General features: G+C 44.5%; 1 protein-coding gene across 8 annotated transcripts in view; it reads left to right on the top strand.

Annotated features, from left to right (window-relative positions):
* Window positions 1–27,896, top strand: part of sbf1 (SET binding factor 1) — a 198,636-nt gene that overhangs the window by 150,596 nt on the left and 20,144 nt on the right. For 3 of the 8 annotated variants that reach the window (XM_038811637.1, XM_038811636.1, XM_038811640.1), the window contains 13 exons: window positions 1,431–1,504; window positions 1,752–1,947; window positions 5,036–5,148; window positions 6,023–6,198; window positions 7,241–7,377; window positions 8,110–8,314; window positions 11,974–12,170; window positions 13,206–13,343; window positions 14,042–14,137; window positions 18,369–18,443; window positions 23,016–23,200; window positions 24,548–24,724; window positions 24,853–24,954. In XM_038811637.1, coding sequence (XP_038667565.1) covers window positions 1,431–1,504; window positions 1,752–1,947; window positions 5,036–5,148; window positions 6,023–6,198; window positions 7,241–7,377; window positions 8,110–8,314; window positions 11,974–12,170; window positions 13,206–13,343; window positions 14,042–14,137; window positions 18,369–18,443; window positions 23,016–23,200; window positions 24,548–24,724; window positions 24,853–24,954 — 1,871 coding nt within the window. The remainder of the gene's footprint in view (window positions 1–1,430; window positions 1,505–1,751; window positions 1,948–5,035; window positions 5,149–6,022; window positions 6,199–7,240; window positions 7,378–8,109; window positions 8,315–11,973; window positions 12,171–13,205; window positions 13,344–14,041; window positions 14,138–18,368; window positions 18,444–23,015; window positions 23,201–24,547; window positions 24,725–24,852; window positions 24,955–27,896) is intronic. The other 5 variants (XM_038811642.1, XM_038811638.1, XM_038811644.1 and 2 more) reach the window with 3 other exon arrangements.

The raw sequence follows: 27,896 nt of genomic DNA, 5'->3' as shown, positions 1-27,896 counted from the left end.
CAGTATTTTACTTTTGATCCACTGTCTAACAAACTCTTTAAAAAAATATATATATATTTTTATTGAATTTTTAAGATTTTATATCCAGAAATTTACACAGCAAAACAGACTAACACGTGTATCAACAGTAAACAAACCTAAAAACAGCCAACAACTGTACTCCCCGCACCCTCTCACAGTGAACTTGACTCCATCAAGTAACCTAGTCACTCTGAGGCACTAAGTGGCGTCGCCTGCCTCCAACTCAGCAAAATCCGCCACCGAGCAATCAACAAGGCACATGCCAGGGCATCCGCCCCCACACCTATCCTTAACTCTGACTGGTCCGACACCCGGAGTATAGCTACTAATGAATATCGTTCAAAATCAACATTCAAGATTGCCGATATAGTGCAGTAAAAAGACCACCAAAAACCCACCAATTTGGGACAAGACCACAACATGTGTGCGTGGTTCGCGGACCCTCTGGGATACTGCTTACACTTATCCTCCAACCCTGCAAAGAATTGACACACCCTGGCCTTGGTGAGGTGCGCTCTAAACAGCACTTCAAGCTGTGTTAAGCTCAACCTAGCATTGGATGACGTGGAATTCACCCTACGGAGGGACGCACTCCACATCACCTCCTCCAAGATGGGTCCCAGCTCTTCCTCCCACCTCCTCCTCCCACCTCCTGGCCTTCACCTCTTCCACCGAAACCTGTTCTTTCCCCAAGATCCGTCCACATATCCCGGACATGCTGCCCATTTCTGACCCCGCACAGGAGAGTATCCTCTCCAATAAAATGGACGGTGGCGCTGCCGGGAATGTCGTAAATGTCCACCGAACAATGTCCCGTAGCTGAACGTGTGTATATAACACCCCCCCCCCCCCCCCCCCCCCCCCCCCGTTTTCTCCTTCAACCCCTCTAAGCTAGTAACCCGTCCCTCCAGAAACAAATCTTTCACCCTCTCCAGCCCCTTACCTTTCCACCCCCAAAATGTGGCATCCAACTTTGCTGGCTCAAACACATGATTTCTACAGATAGGAGCCGATCTTGACTCTGGCCTCAACTTAAATTGCTGATGGAGTTGCCGCCATATTTTCAAAGTGGAGACGACCACTGGATTCAAAGAATATTTCGCTGGGGCAGACAACAGAGTCACTGCCACCAGTGCCTCCAAGCTCAACCCTTTGCACGACCCAGCCTCCATCTGTACCCAAGTCTAACAAATTTTTAAATGGCGACACGTTCTCTGGTTTCCCAGAAATATACTTGTCCCTTCTGTTCTATATCTGAAATCCATATTCCCTTGTTCCAGACTCCTCAACTAATGGAATCAGTCTCCATACCTTCCGCACCTCACCCCTTGACCGTGTGTGCTGGCTGGAGAATCGTTCTTTAGTTTGGGATTTATATTTTCAGACGTTTTATGTTTCTCCTTTGACAGACATTGTACAGATGCACATTGAGACATTGGATGCTGTTCATCGAGAAAGCAAACGCCATCCCGCTATTCTGAAGGTGAGCAAATTCACAGTTCACGGTAAGCTGCCAATCTCGCCACACAGTTATACAATTCATTCCAGGTTTCTAATTCTGGCAAATATCATACCCGCTAAATCCATTTGTGGTATGTTATATATCAGAATTGAGCAGGAAATCCGAATATTTCTTCAGATGAGGTGTGTTAAATGTTCCTTTGTATGAAATCAAGTTTATTTTGGTCACTTAATGATTCCTTTTCTCTCTTATTTGGTTCTGACTTCAGCCTAAACTTCTGAGCCCGGCACTGCTGTTTGGGGAGGAACTGGTAATGGAAGCACTGCGAGTAATCCTGATGCCAGATGGACGAGAGGAGTCAGTGGGTGGTTCCTTGGGAGGCCCACCCATCATGCCAGCAGAGGGTGCTATTTTCCTCACCACCTACCGCATCATCTTCAAAGGGGCGCCCGTTGAAACACTAGGTACAAAATCAGAAACAAAGCTGCCTTATCTCAAGTTTGGGTGATATAAACTAAGATCTAATCGAGAGGTTAGGCCAAGTGATTTGCAAGCAGGATGACGTACCCAGGAGTGACTTACTGTCAGAAATGTGATAATGGGGTTCTGGGAAAGGTAGGATAGGTGTTTAGAATAACAGGTACTCACAAGTGAAATACAAAGAGAGGTTTGAGGAATTATATATAGAATAATTTCTTCAATTCATTTATCGGATGTGTATGTTGCTGTCCAGGCCCAGTTGCCTTTCAGAAGGTGGTGGTGAGCTGCCTTGAATCGCTGCAGTGCCTGAGATGTAGGTTCACTCACAGTGCTGTTAGGGAGGGAATTCCAGGATTTTGGATTCCAGGACAGTGAAGGAAAAGCGATATATTTCCAAGTCAAGATGGTGAGTGACTTGGAGGGGAACCTTTAGGTGGTGGTATTGCCAGGTATCTACTTGTCCTTCTAGATGGTAGTGGTCATGGCTTTGGAAGGTGCTGCCTAAGGAACCTTGGTGAGTTGCTACAGTGCACGGGTACACGGGGCTGACGATGTTTATCGGTGGTGGAGGGATTGAATTTTGTGGACGAGGGAACAATCAAGCGGGCTGCTTTGTCCTGGATGGTGTTGTGCTTCTTGAGTGTTATTGGAGCTGCACTTATCCAGGCAAGTGCTGAGCATTTCATTACACTCCCGATTTCATAGAGTCGCTACAGTGTAGAAAGAGGCCATTTAGACCATTGAGTCTGCACTGACTCTCTGAAAGAGCACCATACCTCTGCCCATTCCGCTGTAACCCCACCTAACCGTTGGACACTAGAGGCAATTTAATATGGCCAATCCACCTAACCTGCACATCTTTGGACTGTAGAAGGAGACCGGAGCACCCGGAGGCAAGCCACAGAGACACTGGAAGAATGTGAAAACTCCACGTAGACAGCCGCCTGAGGTCAGAATCAAGCACGGGTCCCTGGTGCTGTGAGGCAGTAGTGCTGACCACTGTGCCTCCGTGCTGCCCTTGTGCCATGTAGGTGGTGGACTGGCTTTGGGGAGTCAGAGATGATTTACTCACTATATGATTTCTCGCCTTTGACCTGCCCTGGTAGCCACAGTATTAATATGGCTACTCCAGTTCATCTTGGGTCAATGGCAAACCCAGGATGTTGATAGTGGGGGAATTCAGCGATGGTAATGTCATTGATTGTCAAGGGCTGACGGTTAGATGCTCTCTCGTTGGAGATGGTTATTGCCTGTCATTTGTGTGGCGTGAATGTTATTTTCCACATGACAGCCCAAGCCTGGATATTATCCAGGTGTTGCTGCATTTGAACTGCTTCCCTATCTTTGGGGAGTTGTCATTGGCACTGAACATTATGCAGCCATCAGCGAGCATCCCCACTTCTGATCTTGTGATGGGGGGAAGGTCATTAATGAAGCAGCTGAAGATGGTTGGGCCTAGGACACTACCCTGAGGAACTCCTACAGTGATGTCCTGGAGCTGAGATGATTGATCTCCAACCACCATAACCATCTTCCTTTGTGCCAGGTATGACTCTAACCAGCGGATGGTTTCTCCCCAATTCCCATTGACTCCCAGTTTTTGCTCAGGCTCTTTGATATCATATTCGGTCAAATGCTGCTTCGATGTCAAGGGCAGTCGATCTCCCCTCACCTCTGCCATTTAGCTCTTTTGTGCGTGTTTGAACCAAGGCTGTAATGAAGTCATAAGCTGAGTGACCCTGGCGGAATCCAAACTGAGTGTCAGTGAGCAGGTTATTGCTGAGTAAGTGCCGCTTGATAGTGCTGTTGATGATCTTTTCCATCAGTTATGATCGTGAGTAGACAGATGGGGTGGAAATTGGCCGGGATGGATTTGTCCTATTTCTTGTCAATAGGACTACCTGGGTAATTTACCACAATATGAGGTTGATGCCAATGTTATAGCTGTACTGGAATAGTTTGGCAAGGGCCACAGCAAGCTCTGGAGCACAAGTCTTCAGCACTATTGCTGGAACATTGTCATGGCCCATAGGCTTTGCAGTACCCAGTGCCATCAGTCCTTTCTTGATATCAGGTGGAGTGAAGCAAATTGGCTGGAGACTGATACCTGTGATGCTGGGGACCTTCAGAGGGAACCGAGATGGATCATCCACTTGGCACTTCTGGCTGTTTGTTGTGAGTGCTTCAGCCTTATCTTTTGCACTATTGTGCTGGACTCCTCCATCCATTGTCCATAGAACCCCACAGTGCAGAAGGAGGCCATTCAGCCCATTGAACCTGCATCGACCCTCCAAAAGAGCGCCCTACCTAGGTCCACTCCCCTGCCTATCCCTGTAGCCCCACCTAACTTACACATCTTTTGACACTAAGGGGAAATTTAGAATGGCCAATCTACCTAACCTGCACATCTTTGGACTGTGGGAGGAAACCGGAGCACCCAGAGGAAACTCACGCAGGCACTGGGAGAATGTGCAAACTTCACATAGTCACCCAAGGCTGGAATTGAACCCGGTTCCCTGGTGCTGTGAGGCAGCAGTGTTAACCACTGTGCCAACGTGCCGCCCAACATTGAGGATTGTTACCACCACCAATCATGGCTGGTTAGAGCTTAGATCTGATCCGTCGGTTGTGGAAATGCTTTGTTCTGTCTTTTACTTGCTGCTTATGTTGACTGGCACGCGGAGGTATCCTGAATGTAAAGACTGAATTTTGTCTTTACTAGGACTGTGCGGTGGTCACTCCTGCAGATGTATCTGCTGCAATGGTACTTGAGAGCAAATTGCAAGCTAGAATCTAATTGAGGGCTTCAGGATAATGTAAAGCAGGGCTTCCCAAACTAGGTTGTGATCCGAGATGAAATTTTGGAGTTGCAAGCTCCGAGGCAGCAATGGCAGCTGTGGTGCTCTGACCCATAGTAAGTCAGAAGGGCCATGGCAATTTTCAAGCCTCAGAGTGGGGTCACAATGGGAGAACGTTTTGAAAGCACTCACTGACATAGGGGTGTTTTTGGATTAATATAAGGAAGCCCTGGATTTCTGGAGAACTATACATTTTCTCTTTCCATTTTGTTAGCTGGGGAACAGACTGTGGTTCGTTCGTTCCCTCTTGCCTCTTTTACCAAAGAGAAGAAGATTACCCAGCAGGATTCCCAGGATGTGCTCCAATTGCGTTCCTCCACCTTTCAGGTAAGACATCTGGAGAGCTTTGGCTGTACTAATTGACCCAATGAGCCTATTTTACAAGCTGTAGATATCCGTAAACCTGGGGTTTAACATTCCGTTTATTCATGCTGACTCAGTGTAGTCATGGCTGAAGGACATTCGCACCAGCTTTGTCCATCCCGATTGACCCTACAGTCCCCAATTTGTAGTGTCTAATTTTATCTTAAAGGATTTCAGGATTTCCACTGCTTTGCTATATTTTTGATGTGGAGATGCCGGCGTTGGACTGGGGTGTTGGATCTGTTGGACTTTAACCTGGTGTTGTAAGACTTCTTGCTGTATTTTGATTAATGTTAATAAATTCTTTAGTTTTTGTCATTTACTGATAAGTTTTGTTGGCCTCTTGATCTACTCTCTGGATATAAATTAAGCCATATCCCATCTCCCCTCTCCACCACACTTTCCATATTCCTAATGGTTCCCTCTTAGTGATGTTTTCCCTAAATTTATCTGGACTCTCCATTTGAAGTTTGTTTGGATTAAACCTATTTCTCCATGGAACTCTATTCTTTGGTGTGCCCCCTTCATGAAGTGCTTGTCTGCTTACAACTTGTCTGGAATTAATGGGGCAAGTGAACCAGTCACCTTCCCCCTCGTCTTGTAATGGTACTTGTTTAAAGCAATTAGGGCAGAAAATAACGAGAGAAATCTTATATTTATCCGTTCATTGAAGTAACTTCACTGTAAACTCTAAGCCATGTTACCGAGGTACTTAAAAACCACAAAAGGAGTTTGTATAATTTCTAGCGAAGCCTGTCAGCAGGGGGTAACCCCAACCTCAAGGTGTTGTTTCTCATCCATAGACATCATAGACATGTTTCTTTTTATTTCCGAATAGTTGATGAAGATCGCCTTTAATGAAGAAGTGGCATCTGAAATGGTAGAAATATTTCGGAAGCACATCCACAAACTGAGGTACCCACAGTATGTGCACTACACCTTTGCATTCACTGTAGGCCAGTCGCCTAAGCAAGGTGTGGAGTCCAAGCAGAAGGAGAAGAATCCATCGCTGAGGTGAGCTGGGGACGTGTGTGGAACAGTTATGAACAGAAGTCAGCAGGGCGGCTTTCAGTAGTGCTGGTGTCGCCCTTCCTGCCCGTTGCACTTTAGTTTGTTGTGCCACCAAATGTTAAACCCTCAGATTTCAGTTGGCACTTGAAGATTGAAGAGATCATCACCTGCTCCACATCCCCTGACACACATTCAAACCTCTCCTTGCCTGGCATGAGGGCAAACAGTGTAGAGCATGGATGGCGAAATCCTGCACCTGCTGCCCCACAGCAAAGTACAGGTGTGCAATTCCACTCAGCCTAGTAATTTAATGTCTGAGTCTTTTCTAATTTTGGTTCCCTGTTTTAGTCATGTTTATCCATCCTATTGTGAAGGAGCTGTCTGATAGCTAAGCTCAATTCTATGGAACCCTTTCCCTACTTGCAATTCACCCAAGGTGCCTATTCTCCAGGTCTGAGTTTAAACCATAAGCCTTGGCAGAAACCATGGGGGCATCATATAACTCTGGTGACTATGAGCTCAAAGCCACACATTCTGTCGATTTAACTCCACCCACTATTGGCAACACGCCCCCACCACCACCAGGGCCGGGACACATTGACAATTTTATTCTTTGTTAATCCCTAGGAAAAGAAAAAGCATTTGTTTACATGGCCAAAGGGACCTGGACATGTCTCATGCAGCACCACAAGGTACATCATGGGAAAGGGCTGAGGCCCTATGGTGCAGATCACCATAGAAAATGTGCTCCTGTCAGGTGTGTGCTGCTCAGAGCTTGACTTGTGCTCTCCCTGATTGGCCTCCCTTAAATTTAAGACTGACTTCTGATGGATTACTAAGCAACAAAGTGCATTTAATGTGTCTCTTTCTATAGTTCCTGGCAGGTGCATGGTCTTGAGTCAGCAGCAAGTCAAAATTGCTAATGTACCAGTATCTGTACTGGCCCTTTTATGGTTTCAAGATTTTTCGGGAATTAGTTGAAATCAACAATCAGTAGAAATCAGTCCCTTTGAAATTAAAAATGGTTCTGATTTAATCTATTCAGAACCATGTCAAAGAATATCATGAAGAATGCAAAGAAGACAATTGGACGGCAGTACGTGACCAGAAAGAAATATACACCCCCAACATGGGACCAGCGAGCTTCTCCCGCACACGGTGACAATCTAGATCAAATATCCGGTATGTGGTCAGTCTGTGCCAGGTAACTGGGGCTAGTCAGTGCTGGGTCTCGATATTAGCAAGTGGGACATGGGCTATGATGGACAGCGGAGATGCTTCTCGTTGCATGAGTCTACATTGTGCACTGTCCGGCAGCTAGAATGGAGGAAGCATTGCATTGTTGATGAGACCCTACTGATAAAATAGTATAATGTCAGGAAGCAGTATTGAGGGTGTGCTGCATTGTTGGAGAGGTTGGCTGTGAAAGCACTGCACTGTTTGAGCGCCAGTGATAAAGAATGCTGCACAGTCTGTGGTGGGGGGATGTTGTGATGTGGCTAAGACTGAGGGAGTGTTGCATTGAGAGGCCGCAATGAGTGGGCATTACACTGTCGGAGGGGCCATAATGAGGGAGTGCTGCACTGTTGTAGGTGAAATACTGGGCAGTGCCTCACTGTCAGATACACAATACCGTGGAAGCGCTGCACTGTAGAAGAGGGCACTTTTGAACAGTCACTAATGCCAGAGCGTTGTACTGTTGGAAGATCACTGCTGCGTTGCAGTATTGATGGGGCGCTGCATTACTTCTTATTGCTGCACTTAGTGTCAGTCCAGACCATGTAACGGGCACCGTGCACCCTGCATGTTCCTACTCTACAGCTGTCCAACACTCCTTTGTGTCAGTGTTAGAAGCTACTCATCTGCCCTTTGATCTCTTCTCCCCCCCCCCCCCCCCCATGTTTCTTTTTGCAGTTTCCGAGGAGATAGAGCAGAGTGCACTGACACTTTCCAGCACCATTAAATCAGATAAATCAACCATGAGCCACATGGTAGAGCGAGCTTGTTGTCGTGACTACCAGCGCCTGGGCTTGGGCACGCTCAGCAATAGTCTGACCAGGTCGAAGAATGAGCCATTCAGAATAACTACAGTAAATCGCATGTACAGTGTCTGCAGGAGGTGAGTTTTCATAAAATCCAAGTCTGGTTCGGAAAGTTTGTTATTATCGTTTGGTCAAACCAATTTCTAAACTGCCCAGAAGTAATAGTTGGAGTACAGCACCCTCCATCGGGAACACCCTTCCTGCATCAACGCTGTCTAGTCCCATTAGAATTCATAAGGTTTCTGTGAGATCCCTCTTCATTCTCCTAATTCCAGTGAATACAATCCTAAGCAATTCATTCTCTCCTCGTACGTCAGTCCCACCATCCCAGGAATCTGGTAAACCTTCGCTGCACTCCTCTAGAGCAAAAACATCCTTCCTCGGATAAGGTGACCAAAACTGCACACTACTCCAGGTGTGGCCTCACCAAGTTCCTGTATAATTGCAGCAAGACTTCCCTGCTGCTGTACTCTAATCCTCTTGGCAATGAAGGCCAGCATACCATTTGCCTTCTTTACCTGCATGCTTACCATCAGTGACTAGGGAACATGGACACACAGGACTCATTGCACATTCTCTCCTAATTTATGGCCATTCGGATAATAGTCGTCTTGTTTTTGCGACCAAAGTGGATAATTCGTATTTATCCAAATTATACTGCATCAGCCATTCATTTACCCACTCACTCAACTTGTCCAAATCACACTGCAGGATCTCTGCATCCTCCTCACAGCTCACCCTTCTACCCAATTTGGTGTCATCTGCAAATTTGGTGATATTACGTTTTGTTCCCTCATCTAAATAATTATGAATTAGCTGGGGTCCTAGCACCGATCCCTGAGGTACCTCACTAGTCACTGCCTGCCAATTTGAAAAAGACCCGTTAATTCCTACTTTTTGTTTCCTGTAGGCCAACCAGTTTTCTATCCATCTCAATATACTATCTCATGCGCTTCAGTTTTACACGCCAATCTCGGAACTTTGTCAAAAGCCTTCTGAAAGACCAAATATACCACATCCACTAGCTCCTCTTCGCTAACCCTACAATTGCATCCTCAAAGAATTCCAATAGATTTGCCAAGCATTATTTCCCCTCCATAAATTAATGCTGACTCTGTCCAATTCTGCCACTGTTTTCTAGGTGCTCAGCTATAGAATCTTTGATAATGGATTCTAGAATTCTCCGCACTATCGACATTAGTCTTTCTGGTCTATAATTCCCTGTTTTCTCTCTACCTCCTTTTTGAAATAGTGGAGTTACATTAGCTACCCTCCAATCTGTAGGAACGGTTCCAGAGTCTATAGAATCTTGGAAGGTGATCACCAATGCATCCACTATTTCTAGAGCCACTTAAGTACTAGGATGTAGATTATCAGTCCCTGGGGATATATCTGCCTTCGATCCCATCAATTTCCTCAACACCGTCTCTTTATTAATATTGATCTCCTTCAGTTCCTCCTTCTCACTAAACCCTGCATTCCCCAACATTTCTCATATCTGATTTGTGTCCTTGTTTGTGAAGACAACCAAAGTATGCATTTAGTTGCTCAGCCATTTCTTTCTCCCCTATTATACATTCCCCTGTTTCTGACTGTAAGGGACCTACATTTGTCTTCACCAATCTTTCTCTTCACATACCTATAGAAACTTTTACGGTTCATTTTTATGTTCCCTGCAATCTTACTCTTGTGCTCTATTTTCCCCCAACATAATCAATACCCTGGTCCTTCTTTACTGAATTCTAAACTCCTCCCACTCCTCAGACCTGTTGTTTTTCTTGGCAAATTTGTATGCTTCTTCCTTGGATCAAATACTATCTCTAATCTCCCTTGTAAGGCATGGATTGGCCATCTTTTCTGTTTTACTTTTGTGCCAGACAGGAATAAACCCCCATAAACTCCTCAAATGTTTCCATTGCCTATCCACTGTCATCCCTTCAAGTAGGAGCTGGTTTAGCTCACTTGGCTAAATCGCTGGCTTTTAAAGCAGGCCAACAGCGCGGTTCGATTCCCGTACCAGCCTCCCCGAACAGGCGCCGGAATGTGGCGACTACGGGCTTTTCACAGTAACTTCATTTGAAGCCTACTCGTGACAATAAGCGATTTTCATTTCATTTTTCATTTTCAAGTAATGTTCCATAAGACCATAAGACATAGGAGTGGAAGTAAGGCCATTCGGCCCATCGAGTCCACTCCGCCATTCAATCATGGCTGATGGGCATTTCAACTCCACCTACCAGCATTCTCCCCGTAGCCCTTAATTCCTCGCGACAATCAATCCCCAATCAATCAAAGCCAACTCAGGCCTCATATCATCGTCATTTCCTTTATTACGATTCAGGATCCTAGTCTCAGAATCAACTACTTTACTCCACCTTGATGAAAAATTCTATCTTTTAGAATCTCTTCTAACATCGTTCCCAGTCTCATAGTCTCCCTTGTAAATACATTCAATAATTGTGCTGTTATGCTGAGTTTGTCTCGTGTCTCCCTTAATGTTCCTAACCTTGTCTAGATATAGGTGTCTGTAAAACAAATGACCATTTCTTTTTAATGTTCTGTGATTTCCTTTTTTCTCTAATTTTTTTTTTAACTGCTTCATTTTCCTTTGGAAGTCCTCATCTTTAATGTCTACATACTTTGTGAATGCTATTTTGTTTAGTTTCAGTTTTGCTTTGATCTCCGTGTATACTTCTTCTCAACAGGATTGAACACCTTTTAAAATATTTTCTACTGCTGTTCCATCCCTTCGTCAAAATATTTTTCTGGTTTATCTTTTCTAGTGTTTCTCATCCTAGCTGCCTTCTAATATCCTACCTTGGACGTCGTCTTGTTTCTTCATCATTACTATAAACTCTATCTTGTGATTACTGTTGTCTGCATGTTCGCCTGCACCTACTTTAGTTATCTGCTTTGGTTCACTTCCCATCTCTCGATCCAAAAATAAATCCAGAACACATGATTAAAAACTCCATTTCTTTTTTCCGTGACCTTTCTTGCTAATTTTCTTGAGGTTAGTTGAAATCTCCCATTTTATTCTATGTCCGTTACTCATTCTGCATTTTCACCCATATATTTCTTCCTTCATTTCCTCTCCATTATTAGGTAAATGGAGTAATGTCCCATTAATGTGATCATTCCCATTGTATGGAGAGATGGTGGTGGAGTGGTAATGTCACTAGACTAGTAATCCTCTGGGGGGCATAGTTCATATCCCACCTGGCTTTCACCCAGCTGGGGGAATTTAAGCAAATCAGTAATGGTGACCATCAAACTATCGAGTGTCATAAAAACATGTAGTTCATTAATGTCCTTTAGGGGAGGAAATTTGCCATCCTTACCAGGTCTGATGCAGTAGTCAATTTAGTTGAGCTTACCTGCCACTCAGTTCAAGGTCACTTAGGGGTGGACAGCAAATGCTGACTTGTCAGTGATGCCTGCATCCCATGAAAGAACTTTAAAAAAATCTTTTCCTTTTTCTGAATGTGTGCATTGTTTCTATCTTAGTATTAGTTATACCTAATTTGTCTACAGCCATATTTTGTAGGTAATTAGTATATCAGTCCATCTGTAAACGGGCTACTTCGTGGACTGGATAAATCCATGACCCACCAGGATGAAGTGCAAGATACTGAACCTTAAAGCAGGGAGCCTTCGTAATAGCAAAGTTACAGCACAGGCTGTTGCGGTGGCAGCAGGATGATTCTTTAACTGACCTAATATTTTTCCTTTTCAGCTACCCTAGCCTCCTGATTATCCCGCAGACTATACAGGACAGTACGATGCAACGTATCTCACGGTGTTACAAACAAAACCGCTTCCCTGTTGTGTGTTGGAGGAACTCTCGCACGAAGGCTGTGCTCCTGCGGTCGGCTGGGTTGCATGGGAAGAGTGTCGTTGGCCTCTTCAAGTCCCAGAATGCACCAGCTGCAGGTATTAACCATGATGTCAATGTGAAGACGAAATGTAACCTTATAGAGAGTGTAAGTGTGGTATGAGTTTGGCTGCTGGCGTGTGGGTGACTGGAGGGTGGGCACTGGATTGTGGGTGGCAGGCGTGTGATTGTAGCAGGCTTACAGGCACTGAGCTTTTTCAGGCAATGGGACTGTGGATGTTCCAAAGTAGAGCAAATAGGCATTACATTCTACAGACAGTCGCAGCATGAATGTTATACATTAAAGACATTGGGTGTAGACGTTGGATGCTAATCAATTGGTAATGCAAACTCTGAGGACTGACACTCCGGTAATGAACGGAGTTGATGTTTAGGCAATTGAATGAGATACTGATCAACGGTCTTGTTTTGTCCTGGATGGTGTCGAGCTTCTTGAGTGATACAGCTATACTCATCTAAGCACTATATCACATTGTTGATTTGTGCTGCCGATGTTTCAGGGATTCAGGAGATGAGCCATACTCAGCTTCTGACCTTTAGTTGCCTTTACGTTTATGTGACTGCTCAGTTAAGTTTCAAATCAATAGTAACCTCAAGATGTTGATATTTGGGTATTAAGTAATGGTGATGCTGTTGAATATGAAGGGGAGATATTAGACTATTTTTACATGTAAATATATTTCCTAACATCACTTCTGAAAGGCCCGGCTCTAAAGTTTAGGTTGTGTTTCCTTAATATCTTGTAAACTTTGTTCAAATCACCCCTAAACTTCTAAATTCCATAAATTTCCCTAGTGTGTGTAATGGTTACCTGTAATTTAAACCTTGGAGCCCAGGTATCATTCTGGTGAATGTATGCGTGACTTGCTCCTGATGCCATCATGCAGATCTGAGAGATGAGGGCAGTGTGTTCACTGTGTTCAGTCTTTGTCGTTTGTGGTTTCAGTGTGATTTTGTCAGGTTGCTTTGTTAGTTGGTGTTTGAGTGTTTCAACTATGATCTGAGTCCCTGTTAACTGTCTCTGTCCTTCGTCTGCGAAGAAGCTCTTGTTAAAAAACAGATTTTTGTTTCAGATTCTTCTCAGACAGACTCCACCAGTATAGCACAAGAAAAGTATTTACAGGCAGTGATAAACTCCATGCCGCACTACGCAGACACGGGTGGTCGCAACACTCTCAGCGGATTCACGTCTGCTCACATGAACAGCTCAGGTTTGTTGTGCCTTTCTGAGATTTATGTTCTCACAAAGTTATCAATGAAGTGAAATGTGTACTGCTTGCATCTGAATGGCATTGAGCTACAAGGTATCCTGACATTGAATGTCAGTGGAAGGCCATTTATGGAGTACAGGTGTAATTCTGGTCATCCTACCTCATAAAAATAGTTCCTTATCTCTAACCTGCTCAGTTTGTGAATGATGTACTTTTGTCCTCTAATCCTGATTTAAGGACAATAATTTCTTTACTCACATTTTACCTATATCTTTTGTTATTTAAACACCTCAAGTAGCCACTTTACCATTGAAAAGACAAACTGAGTCCTTGGTTTTATATATGGAGGCATAGAATGCAAGAGCAAGGAGCTAATGTTGAAATTGCATTATTTAGGCTGTAATTGGGGTATTGAATACCATCATTGGAAGGGAGTGGAAGCGCTATTTTGATTCACTCAAAGCTCTTCCTGAAGAAGAGTGACACTTATGAAGATTGATCTCTGTTGGTCCATCGTCAGCCAGCGTGCCCTTTGCTGATCTGCGTTTCACCTGTTTCAACTTCTGCACTCTGCTTGCTGCTTTGAGCTCTGCTGCATCGTGTCATTTCCTCTGTACCTCTGCTGATGTAGAATCTTTCCGTGTCCTGTTATATTCAGGGGAACCTTTGCTTGACCCGTATCCTGTTATATTCTGTAGACTCGTCTGATAAACAGAGGCAGCCTAAGATTGGTATGCTGATGAAACAGGTGATGGGTGGAAAGGAAGAAATGACGAACACTTCCAGTCGCGGAGGTGAGAATCACTGAACCATGTGGCATGTACAATCAATATAATCAACGTCTTGTGATTTATCGCTAAGATTCTTTTCCTTCAAAATTCTTCATTTCTGAGCTGTTTCCTTGGTTGAAGTTTTCCTCCAGCAGGAGAATGGGCTGAGTGGAGCTGCTGAGCTGAACTATTGGTGCTTATACTGGTGCTGCTTTGTGCTTAGTCAATAGGGATCTTGTGTCTGCTTCCCATGTAGATAGAAACTGCATAACAGAGCATGGGACTATGAAGTAGGCCTGCAACCATTCAGGAAGAGCTGGGTTGATGGACAACAGGGACAAGTCCAGGATTTGTAGCATGAGAAAGGAATGGTGCACAATCATTTAATTTATAGCTCAGCATAGAAAGTGAACTTTCATCCTATTGTGACTGAATGTGCCATGCCAAAATGATGGGAAAGTTGTTTTTCCCAAATCCTCCAATGGCTGTGTTTGGTTTAGCAGGTCTCCACCCTTTGTGTCGAAATTCTCTGTTCCCATTTTGTGTGTATATTAAATTCTCAAATGGAGTAAGGTTGGCAGTTTTAGAACAATATTTTGCTAGGTCTAGCTTGTGTCGGCCTCTTACATTCCACAGTGCCAGCAGTAAAAGGTGCATGGGGTCATTTTAAAAGTCTAGTCCTTTACAGCGTGGAGGCTTGTTAAAATGTATTGGATGCACAGGACTGACATCTGCTATTAAGTGTTTTATGTTCTGTGTTATGAGCTTAAAACGCATTTCCAAGCTCTGTGTTATTGAAATAAACTTCAAGAACTTATGGTGATGTGCTGAGCGGACGCACATCAGGTGGCTCCTCCAAACCAGAACCAAATAGGCACTTTTAGGCGAATTCTGCCTGAACATTTGAAGACAAATTAACCTCAAAGGAGAAAAGAAAACGACCACAAAAAAAAGTGCCAGCAAATGGGAGCTTAAGGGGTCGGAGGGACAGCAGAAGTAGCAGAAAGAGCCACAAGCAACAGGCGGACGAGCCGGCGGACCCACGAGGCAGGGGGACACGGCCATCCAGGAGAGAGGGAGACCATCGACCCGAGCATCAGCCTCCCCTCCCACCAACCACCTGGAGACTGATGGAAGACCTTCCTCATGAAGGAGCTGACCGCCATGAAAGAGGCGATCAGGATCGATAATCCAGGTGGCAGTGACAGAGACGATGGTCACCATGCAAAAGACAATCGACAGGTTGAAGAAGAAAGTGGAAGCACAAGAGAGGACGATCCACGACCTGGAGAGATCCACGACCTGGAGAGAGCCTCGACGGACCAGAACGACACGATCGTCACCCTGGGAGCAGAAGTTAAAAGGTTGGTGGCAGCCCAAGGGAGCTTAAAGGGGAAAGTCGAGGACCAGGAGAACAGGTCCCACTGACAGAATACTCAGATTGTGGGCCTGCCAGAAGGTATCGAGAGTAGAGACCCGACAGGGCAACCTAGACGGGAGAGACAGCTTCCCCAACTCCCCAGAACTCGACAGTGGGCATACAGGTCGCTCAGACCGAAACGCAAGGCAGGGGAGCAGCCAAGAGCGATCACCGCAAAGCTACACTGATATCAGGACCGTGAGAGGATCCTGCAGTGGGCAAGACGAACTAGAATGAGCACATGGAAAGGCCACAGAATCAGAGTTTACCAAGACATTGGGCCAGATCTGGAAAAATGCAAGGCTGAGTTTAACCAGGCAAAGTCAGCCCTATGCAAAAGCGGGGTGCGAATTGGTGTGCTGTTCCCAGCCAGGCTCTGGATCATGCACCAGAACAAAAAGCACTATTTGAATACCGTGGTGGAGGCAAACAAATTTGTGCAGGCCAACAACCTGGACAAGGGACAGGCGAACCAGCGATGAAGCGAGGAGCAAAGAGGAGACGACCACTGGGGGACGGTGATTAGAATGTATGTTAAAAAGAATGTAAATAAGAAACTGTACGCCATATAAATATCAGCTGCCCTATCCGTTACATTGTTATTCTGTAAAAATTGAAAAATGCCAATAAAAATATTTTAAAGAAATAAACACTAAACAGCAGTTTGTGATTCAAGTGTTACTTGGGTTCTGAGGTCTTCGAGAGCGGTGCAATTTTACAATCGCATTTGTTTAGCCAATCGGAATACTCAATTCCATAAGCCTGAGAGGCCGTGATAGTAAACAAGACCAAAATCTGAGCACTTCTGGCTATAAACAAGAGCCCCCTTCCAACCCCCACTCGGGAACGTGCATTGGTTTACAAATGTCCAACTCCGATCGGAGGAACTTTTCAGCGTAGCAGCATGACCTTCTTTACTTCCAGCCTTCAGGCGTATGTCATCGATAGTTACAGATGAGGTATAGTCAGAGTTTGCTGGTGATTGGTGGATTATGTGTCTTAAGGTGATGGCTAGCCCATTGTTGTCGGCTACTATTGAAAAACAGTCATGATCCTTTGAAAGTCATGTGACATGGTGCATTCACTGACAAACAGCAATCTCGATTTTATCTCTTACCTTGGTTGAGGATTTCAGTTGTATTATGTTGAAGAGATTGCCGTCTCTTCTGAATTATATGTATAATCCATCAATTACCCCAGAAAGCATGAAGACAAAGAATATACTGAAGAGCACAAGGGTCGTGCTATCCCTGCTTCACACCACTTTTTCTATTGCAAAGGGGTCAGGTGTTCACCACAACCAGTGACTCAAGCTGTCTTTCCATTGTGAAACTGCGGGATCAGACATACCACTCGTCAGGCTATCCCGGTCTGTCTAAGACTTTGCACAAGGCCTCTGTTCATTGTGTCAAAGGACTTTGTCAGGTCAACAATGGCACAATTGAGTTCCATCTGTTCTTCACGTTATTTATTGTGTATTTTTCAAAAGATGAAGATCATGTTGCAAGTACCTTTCCTCTTTTTTGTTTATAAATTTAGATTACCCAATTATTTTTTCCAATTAAAGGGCAATTTAGCATGGCCAATCCACCTACTCTCCACATTTTTGGGTTGTGGGGGCGAAACCCACGCAGACATGGGGAGAATGTGCAAAATCCACAAGGACAGTGACCCAGAGCCGGGATCAAACCTGGGACCTCAGCGCCGTGAGGCAGCTGTGCTAACCACTAGGCCACCGTGCTGCCTTCACCTCTGCCTTTCCTGAACCCACTTTGACTCTGGCAGTATTTGCTCTGCCAAGTGGCTTGTCAATCTGCTGAGTCAGACTTTTACAGGAGTTTGTGGGTGGCACAGTAGCTTTGTGGTTAGCCGTGTGGCTTCACAGCTGCAGGGTCCAGGTTTGACTCCCGGCTTTGGTCACTGTGTGGAGTCTGCATGTTCTCCCTGTCTCTGCGTGGGTTTCCTCCAAGTGCTCCGGTTTCCTCCCACAAGTCCCGAAAGACTTGCTGTTGGGTGAATTGGACATTCTGAATTCTCCCTCACTGTACCCGAACAGGTGCCGGAGAGTTGCGACTGGTGGTTTTTACAGTAGCTTCATTGCAGTGTGAATGGAAGCCTACTTGTGACACTAATAAAGATTATTATTATTAAATTGTAGCATCTATGAATGGCTGGGAAATGGATTGTTGGCCGTACATTGTGATATAGCCGCCTGACATCTCCTACATTTGTTCATTTCTCCTGGGATCCTGTCTGAGCCTGGAACTTTCCTTGAGGGTAGAGATATGATGGCTTTGTCAGACTCCCAATAGCAGGTTTGCTGTTCAGGTTTTCACACTTGGCTCATCAGTGCCAAGTATAACCAGTATCAGTGTGCCATCTAATAAACTATACTGGGATTAATGTGGCCTGCACTGGATTGTAGTACATATTAATGTGACCTGTGCCGAATTGTAATGGGTATCTGTGTTTTGTAGCACACTAATAGGTACCATTTTAAATGTCAATAAGTTATGATAAATGTTTAAATGGAGACTGATATGTCTGTCCAGTGCCAGTACCGTACTCTGTGAGACAAGCAAAGTACTGCTGGAAATGCTCGAGGGTAACTCGACTGTGGAGAGAGAAACAGAGTTAAGATTTCAGGTTGACAACTCTTTGTCAGAACTACACATTGTGATATCTGCTTTAACAGAGACAGGTATGTCTTTCCAATGCCAGTACTGAACTGGGTGATACATGATTAATAGTGTGTATTATTTATCTGATTATCTTGTGCTATTTCATTCCTGGAGAAAGTCATGGACTGATTGTTTTTGTGCTGTGCCTTCTCAGTACTAGGTCACAGAGCCAGGGTCATCACTCTGGCAAATGCAAGGGCCACAACAAAGGCGAGAGAAAGCCCTCAAGGTATTTTGTTTGAGCACAAGGAAAGTAACCAATTCTATCCTTGTGTTTGGAACGCCTAACACCAAGTATAACCACGTATTAACCTATTATAGCATGTATAAACGGTGACTACCAGTCCTAACGCACTTAACTTCCTATTCCACTCATCTGATTAATTTAATTGTGGCTTAAGCATTTGCTTAGTGGCAGACAAAGCTGAATGAGCTGAAAGTAACTCGATTTCTGTGCAGTGATTACCTGTAGGGCAAAATTATTTTTCTATATTTTTGTGTTCATCAATCATTGTAATATGCAAAATCTATTAAAGTAGCTTGCATCTGCAAGCAGCACCTCCCAACAAAATCTAACTTTCCTATGTTAGCTTTTTCTATTATTAATTTCCATGCTTACTTTTATAATGAAAACCACTTATGTAAACTTGTCACACTAGTTCTACCCTCTTACCTGTGGAAGTGATTTAGCATACGTGATTTGCATCCCCACTTCCTCAGCCTGCACTTTAATGATGCATCTAAGCTCCAACTAACTTGACTTGCCTGCTCCCCATATGTTGTAATTTTTTCTGTCTAAATTGTAACCAGTAAAATGAAAATAACGTTTATGCTTTATGTAAAATTGTAAATATGTGGCATTAAGATTGGAACTGAAGTAGAAAATTGAAGAGAATCAACCTGTCGTAGAGCAAGTGAAAAGGTTTGCACAGTTATTACCCCCAACTTGGAAATCTGCTTCGCTAGCAAGATTATGCTTGCACAACTAAACAATATTTATAGCACGGTAGCAGGCCATTGATTCAAAGGTTCCATGCCATTGTTCATTTTTCACAAGAGCTGCTTCTCAACTCATCAACATATCCTTCTGTTACTGTTACTCATTTGTGTTTATCTAACTAAGTGGATATAAGCTATTCATCTAAACTACTCTTTGGGATGGTGAGCTCCATATTCCAACCTTTCTCTAGCTAAAGAAGTTTCTCATGAATTCTCTTTTGGATTCAATAACAACGATCTTATATTTATGGTTCCTAGTTCTGCTCGCTCCTGGACGTGAAAGCATATTTTTTACATCTACCCTCTCAAACCCTTTCTTAATCTTATTGTGTCATCCTTCAGTCTTCTCTTTTCAGCAGAAAACCCCCCGAGCATTTTCAATCTTTCCTGACAGATATAACCTCACAGTTCTGTTATCAGCCTCAAATATTTTTTTGCACCCTCTCCAATGCCTCTATATCCTTTTTATAATATGGAGACCAGAACTGCTCTCCCTTCCCCAAGTATGATTTTACAAAGGTTTGTTATAGCTTTTAACATACCTTCTCTACTCTTCAATTCTATCCGTCAAGAAATGAACCCGAGTGATTTATTTGTTTTTTTATGGATCTATTAACCTGTATTAATTGAAAATCTGTATTGGAATCAATCAGCAGTGACGAGACTTGCTAGAGACTTGTCAGACAGCTTCCCAATCAAACAAATGCACCAGGTTTGTGTTATGTTCGCAAAAGTGTTTAACCTGTACACTGAAGCTATCATCAGAGACAGAAAATCTATCCGGTTGCAGCATTGGTGGGTTTGAAGGTCAACAACTTGAGAAATGAGAATGACACGGCGTTGATTGCAGAATCAGCAGAGGCACTACAGGAAATTGTAAACAGTGAAAGCAAAGAGTGTGGAACATAAATTAAGAATGAATGTGAAGAAGACCAAGAAAATAGTGATGAGCAGAGACTTAACCCCGTAGACATAATGGACTGAATGATCTCCTGCACTGTAAATATTCTGTACCGGTTAGCACTGCTGCCTCACCGCACCAGGGACCCAGATTCAATTTCGGCTTTGGGTGGCTGTGTGGAGTTTGCACTTTTTCCCCGTGTCAACGTGGATTTCCTCCGGGTGTTCCGGTTTCCTCCCGCAGTCCAAAAGATGGATTGGCCATGATAAATTGTCCCTTAGTATCCAAAGATGTGCAGGCTAGGTGGGGTTATGGGGATAGGGTGTGGGAGTGGTCCTCAGTCGGGTGCTCTTTCAAAGGGTTGGTGCAGATTCAATGGGCCGAATGGCCTCCTCCACCATAAGGATTCTATGAAGTGAAAATTGAAACGAATCAACCTGTCCTAGAGCAAGTGAAAAGGTTTGCATACTGAGCAAAATTTCACAACCGTTGTGAAATGTGATTGAGAGATCTGAAGGAGAATGGCGCTAGCCAAGAACAGCATTGTCTGGATGAAGACATGACATCAAAGAAACTAAACTGATCCCGAATCTTTGGAAAAGAATGCTGAGGTTCTATATTTTGTCATCTTGGTTAAATGCCTTTTGAGACATCGGCAACAAATAAAGAGATAATTGATAAGCTGAATGCATTCGAGATGTGGACATACAGGGGATAATCCGCATAACCTACATATACAGAGACTAATGAGGTAGTGTTGGAAATGACTGAGAAAAGAGGAAATTAGTGTACAATATCAAAGAGAAAGAGATTAAGATATAATATTTTGGTCACGTCATTAGCAGATAGACAGTTATTGGAAGGAAAGGTCAGCGGAAAACATAAAAGAGGGAAGCAGAGGAAAAAATGGATATCTGACAATGGATGCAGTTGACCGATGTAGAATGTATAAAAGCAGGACAGAAAGTTGGGCATTTCTCGCGGTCAACTTTCTGGGATGGCAGGGGCAGCTCGGTGGTTAGCACTGCTGCCTCATGGCACCGAGGTCCCAGGTTCGACCCTGGCTCTGGGTCACTGTCCGTGTGGAGTTTGCGCATTCTCCCCGTGTTTGCGTGTTCGCCCCCAAAACCCAAAGATGTGCAGAGTAAGTGGATTGGCCTACCCAAGATGTCCGGCACTTCCCCCATCAAGCCAGTCCAAAAACAAAGGAACCGTCACCATATCAGTCTCCCGCTCCACCCCCAGCCCCACCCCACACTGAAAATCAAAAAAACAATCAACAAAAGAACCCCCCCCCTTCCGTTCCAGTCCCCAAACAGAACATTTTTTTAAAAAGCCTAAGCTTATTACCTTAAAAAAACCCCGCCAATGGTAACAAGCTGCAAACTTTACTCCGCTCCCGTTAACTAGCTATACTGCTAGCAGGGTGACCTCCACACAGGGTAGAAATCAATGTCAGTGAAACAGTATGTCAACGATCAACCCCCATACCAAACTTTAACACAGAACAATAGTGGAAAGTCAACACCCAACCCCCCCCCAAGACAAAACTACAACAGTACAATATACAAACCCCATCATCGCCCAGAAACAAAATCCACCAACTAGTCCAGTCACAATCCCAAGCCTTCCCCAACATTTACAAAAATCCCACGAAAATATAAATACAGATGAACCTACCAATGAACAAACGACAAACTCCATAGTCCTTAAGCACTTTAGTTCACCCCTAGCCCATGCTTCTTGACAAGTTTATTTGCATGCTTCAGTGCAACAAAATAATAGTGTCTACCCATGAAAGTCATCCAAAGACAAGCTGGGTACACCACGTCAAACATCACGTTGCTCTAGTACACCGCGACCTTGGCCTGATTGAACAGCGCATGCTTTCTTGCCAGCTCTATCTTGGTATATTCTGATGGCATGGCCCTCCCATCTACAGTCTCAATGATTCTTCACCCACCTCGGGCCTCGCTCCATATCCAGGTATCGATGAAATCTGACTGGCGCCTATAGTGGCTGCCCCGATGGGCCCGGTTAAACTTGAGAGCTCAGAACGACCCTCTCCTCCACCAACTTTCTGAACATCTTGGGCATATAGTCCATGGAATTTGAGCCCTCCATCAGCCCAATGGTTCTTGGCTTTTAGTATCTGGAGCGGTTCTCCATATTGTCAACCGTGGCCTTTAACGCTCTCCGCTCCTCGTTCAACAACACCATCTCTGCCTCCAGGAAGACGATCACGATGGTCAAAGTGTGCCATCTCCACCTTCAGTATCGTAGCCCCTTGTACCTCTATCCGCTAATCCATCTTGTCCATGGCTGCTGGAATTGGGGCCAAAGCCCCCTCAATTGCCGTCTCCAGATTCTTGGCCTGCCACTGCTTAAATTCGTCGGTCAATATGCTAACCAACGTCTGTCGACCACTGAGGGGCCAACGACACTGCAGAAGCATCTGCCATGTTCCGCCCTGCTGAGGCTCGAGGAATTTCTGAGTCTGACAACGATTCCTTGCCCGACTTCTGCCTTGTGTTATATTTATCGGACATTACTCGTGCGAGGGGATCTTGATTCCATCAAACTGCACCAATTTCCTCCAAAAAATCGCCCGTAAACTAAGCAAAAAGGACCTAAAACAAAGTACCCTAGCAGGAGCAACCACGTTTGTGACTGCTTGCTACATAACCGCCACCGGAAGTATAATGAATTATAGTTAAGCAGGGCAGGGACATGCATTCAACAAGAGTAACACCCCAGTATTGTGTAATCCTGATTTGTGATGGTAACTGTGTTCAGATCCCACGGCCCTTGGGACAGGGTGAATGATGTTGGTGCTCTCATAGCGCTACAAATTTAGCGATAATTGAATGCTGACAATGAGTTTGTCTCTATCTCTTCCAGGAAAATGGGGCAGCATTCGAGGCAGTGGACGACTGAGTACTTATTCCCTGAATTCGGACATAGGACTTCGACTTGCAGGCAGAGAAACATTGTCCCAACAAGTTAATGGGGGCCCATCAGACTCTCTCTACTTCAGGCAGCCGCGAGCTGGCCTGTATATTATTGGTGAAAAGTCCCAGCTAAAGGTGAGATCAATCTCTTAACCCCGACGAACAAATTCTTGTATTTCTGATTTATCCCAGAATATTCAACCGCCTGAAGAGGGAAGAATGTAGATGAAGACAGATGGAGGGGTGAAGAGCACTCTATGTTGGAATATTGGGTCAGGCACTGTTTTCTCATCCCTCCGGAACCTATAACCAATGTTGTATGTCTAGGCAATTTGCTATTGCAGCAGCTAGAAACATTGTCCTTGTAATTCTAGATTATTGATTGGTGTATGTGCGTGTCACAAATTATACTCCCATGATCTCACTGTCCAGTGTATACTATAAATCCCAAAGCTTGCAATGTTTTCGCTCAATCTCAAACTTGGCATGATAATTCCAACAGGACCACGAGATGAGGTAAAATACTCCAAGGTTCAATGTCTGTTCGCATCAGAGATCTTACCTTGAATACATCAGAAGTCCACCTCTTGCAGTGTGGACAATTTAAAAGAAATATATTTTTATTCTCCTTTTTCACATTTTCTCCCAAATTTGCACCCACCAACAATAAACAATAAGCAGTAACAAATATAATGTCAATCCCCATATCAACAACAACAATCCCAACCCCCAAACAACTGCCCGCATGTTAACATAAACAAATAACAAAAAGGAATTGGGAATCACCCATAGTCACCATTAACACATACAGTCCCCCTCCCCCAACCCACTTCCAATGTTCGATGTTATCGAATTCTTGAAAGTGCACAATGAATAATGCCCATAAATTGTAGAACCCCTCCATCCTTCCCGTCAGTTCAAACTTAACCTTCTCAAGAGTCAAGAATTCCAACAGGTCCCCCCCGCCACGCCAGGGCACAGGGTGGAGAGGCTGCTCTCCATCCCATCAGGATCCGCCTTTGGGCGATCAACGAGGCGAAGGCTACAACATCTGCCTCCACACCCGTTTCCAACCCCGGCTGGTCCAACACCCTGAATATGGCCTCCCGAGGGCCCGGGTCCAGTTTCACGTGCCCCACTTTAGAGATTACCCTAAACACCTCCTTCCAGTAATCCTCCAGCTTTGGACAGGACTAAAACATATGAACGTGATTCACAGGGCCCCCCTCCGCAACGTTAGCAGTGTGGACAATTGATTGCAGGGCCATTTTTGAATCCCTGCAATCCAGTTACGCCAGCCTGTTGGGATACTCCTGTCTAATGTGGATAAATGAAAGAAAACGTGTTCCAGACTGATCTGCTCAGGGAAATAGCAAGTATAATAGTAGTGTTATATTAGTGGCTAAGTGTCTTTCAAAAGTTATATGTTTGCGTGTGAAATTGGCAACTAACAGTGTATGGAAAACATGATTCTTTGTCCAGGGGGCGAAGCAAGATCCTTCACAGCAGTGGGAAGTTGTCCCCATTGAGATATTTGATGTCCGACATGTGAAGACCAGCTTTAAGAAGTTGATGAAGGCATGCGTGCCAAGTTCTGCATTCAGTGATCCCAACCAGTCGTACTATCGTTCATTGGAGGAATCTGATTGGCTCTCTCAGGTATTTCAGTTACATTGCCTCCTCTTACCCTGACTGCAGCCTCACACTGACCCCGATCCTTTCATCTCGTTTTTTTTTTTCTCCTCTTCCTTTATTCCCACTCTTATCACTCTATTTTCTGTTACTAGCTACACAAATTGCTTCAGGTCTCGGTGCTGGTTGTCGAGTTGTTGGACAACGGATCTTCAGTGCTGATCAGTCTAGAAGATGGCTGGGACGTGACCACTCAGGTACCTGTTGTCAATTATCAAACTGGAGTCAATCCTCACAAATCTAATAAAAGGAAAGAACTTTGCTTCATGTGTGACCTGTATGTGTTGTGATTCTTGTGTATTTGTAAGAGAAGGGAATATATGTTGCTTTTGAATTTCCTTCATGTCCTGGAGCTGATGACTGTTGAGTTTTGGATCCCAGTCACAAGCATTCACACTGCCCCGATACTTCATTCCTCCTGTGTCAGGTTAGAGGATGTGTTGAGTGATTACATGTACAAGAACGCCCATATGTGCACCTGCATCTGCATGTACACATGTGTACTCATGTGCTTCAATGGGAAGTCACTAGACAGTCACGAGGAGACAAAATCTTGGCTGATGTTATCTAGCCCTACCTGCAGAGCTCTACATGCCAACTATTGTGTTCTATCTGCTGCCCTGGTCCAATCAGCAATAGGGCCTGAAACCTCAGTGCATCTGGCTCAGTGCCAAGGGCTGTACATTTACCTGAAAGAGAGGCATTTCACAAATAACTTGTAATTAAAAAGTGGCATTTGTATTGAGGATGCTCCATGAATTGTACTTGATTCCACTTGACTCAGACAGAAACAGTGCAGCGACCTCCAGGTTTAGACTCAACATGGATTAACACTCCATCGTCCCACACTTTTTCAGTACACCTGTTGATGGGATGGCTTGTGTGGAATAAGCAAAGGGTAAATTTTGGACAGATGCCTGTGGGGAACAGTATGTGGGTTGGCAAAATACTGACTGCTTACCCTCTGTAGTTAATGTGGCATGTGCTTGACCACTGACGGTAACTATCAAACAGGTTGAGAGTGGCTATGTATCTTAGAGAATAGTGTTTCAGACACGATCCCACAGCACTCTTGTAAGAAGTGCCCCTGTTTTCCTGATGAATATTTATCCCTCAACCAGCGGCAAAGGATCTGGTCATTATCACATTGCTTTTTGTGGGAGCTTCCTTTTGTGTGCAACTGTGGATGTGTTTCAGAAATCCTTCATTAGTTATAAAGTGAGGGTGTCCTGGGGGTAGTAAAGTTGCTGGATAAACACAAGTCTTGTTTTTAGCTGCTGAAGAGGGGTTTCACTTGCATATATATCAAGTCCACAAAAAATGAAAATCCGGCACGGAGGTTCATTTCTAGAAAGATAGAATTCAAAGGTAAAGACAAAATATTAAACTTGGTTAGACTGTATTGGAGTACTACAAACCATTCTGGTCTCCGTATTATTTAAAAGATGTAGAGGTACTGGAGAAGGTATAAAAAAGATTTGCCAAGATGATACCAGAACTCTGGGGTTATATCTATCAGGAAATTTAAACAGCTGGAGCCTTTTTCTCCAGATGACCTGACAGAGGCCTTCAAGGTTATGAAATGGCATGATAGAGTACATACAGAGGTTGTGAGCGAGACCTGAATTAGGCACTCTAAATATAAGATAGTCACTAATAAGTCGATTGGGGAATTCAAAGAACAAAGAAAAGTACAGCACAGGAACAGGCCCTTCGGCCCTCCAAGCCCGTGCCGACCATGCTGCCCGTCTAAACTAAAATCTTCTACACTTCCTGGGCCCGTATCCCTCTATTCCCATCCTATTCATGTATTTGTCAAGATGGCCCTTAAATGTTACTACCGTCCCTGCTTCCACCACCACCTCCGGCAGCGAGTTCCAGGCACCCACTACCCTCTGTGTAAAACACTTGCCTCGTACATCTCCTCTAAACCTTGCCCCTCGCACCTTAAACCTATGCCCCCTAGTAATTGACCCCTTTACCCTGGGGAAAAGACTCTGACTATCCATTCTGTCCATGCCCTCATAATTTTGTAGACCTCTATCAGGTCACCCCTCAACCTCTATCGTTCCAGTGAGAACAAACCAAGTTTATTCAACCGCTCTTCATAGCTAATGCCCTCCATACCAGGCAACATCCTGGTAAATCTCTTCTGCACCCTCCCTATCGCGTTCACATCCTTCTGGTAGTGTGGCGACCAGAATTGAACACTATACTCCAAGTGTGGCCTAACTAAGGTTCTATACAGCTGCAACATGACTTGCCAATTCTGATACTCAATGCCCCGGCCAATGAAGACAAGCATGCCGTATGCCTTCTTGACTACCTTCTCCACCTGTGTTGCCCCTTTCAGTGATCTGTGGACCTGTACACCTAGATCTCTCTGACTTTCAATACTTTTGAGGGTTCTATCATTCGCTGTATATTCCCTACCTGCATTAGACCTTCCAAAATGCATTACCTCAGATTTGTCCGGATTAAACTCCATCTGCCATCTCTCCTCTCCAAACGATCTAAATCCTGTATCCTCTGATAGTCCTCATCGCTATCCGCAATTCCACCAACCTTTGTGTCGTCTGCAAACTTACCAATCAGACCAGTTACATTTTCCTCCAAATCATTTATATATACTACGAACAGCAACGGTCCCAGCACTGATCCCTGCGGAACACCACTAGTCACAGCCCTCCAATTAGAAAGCACCCTTCCATTGCTACTCTCTGCCTTCTATGACCTAGCCAGTTCTGTATCCACCTTGCCAGCTCACCCCTGATCCCGTGTGACTTCACCTTTTGTACCAGTCTACCATGAGGGACCTTGTCAAAGACCTTACTGAAGTCCATATAGACAACATCCACTGCCCTACCTGCATCAATCATCTTTGTGACCTCTTCGAAAAACTCTATCAAGTTAGCGAGACACGACCTCCCCTTCACAAAACCATACTGCCTCTCATAATACGTCCATTTGCTTCCAAATGGGAGTAGATCCTGTCACGAAGAATTCTCTCCAGTAATTTCCCTACTACTGACGTAAGGCTTACCGGCCTGTAGTTCTCTGGATTATCCTTGCTACCCTTTTTAAACAAAGGAACAACATTGGCTATTCTCCAGTCCTCCGAGACATCACCTGAAGACAG

The sequence above is a fragment of the Scyliorhinus canicula genome, chromosome 11, assembly GCF_902713615.1.
Source record: "Scyliorhinus canicula chromosome 11, sScyCan1.1, whole genome shotgun sequence".
NCBI classification, from domain to species: domain Eukaryota; kingdom Metazoa; phylum Chordata; class Chondrichthyes; order Carcharhiniformes; family Scyliorhinidae; genus Scyliorhinus; species Scyliorhinus canicula.
The sequence above is the reverse complement of the archived record's forward strand: the minus strand, read 5'-3'. Positions and strand labels throughout refer to the sequence as shown.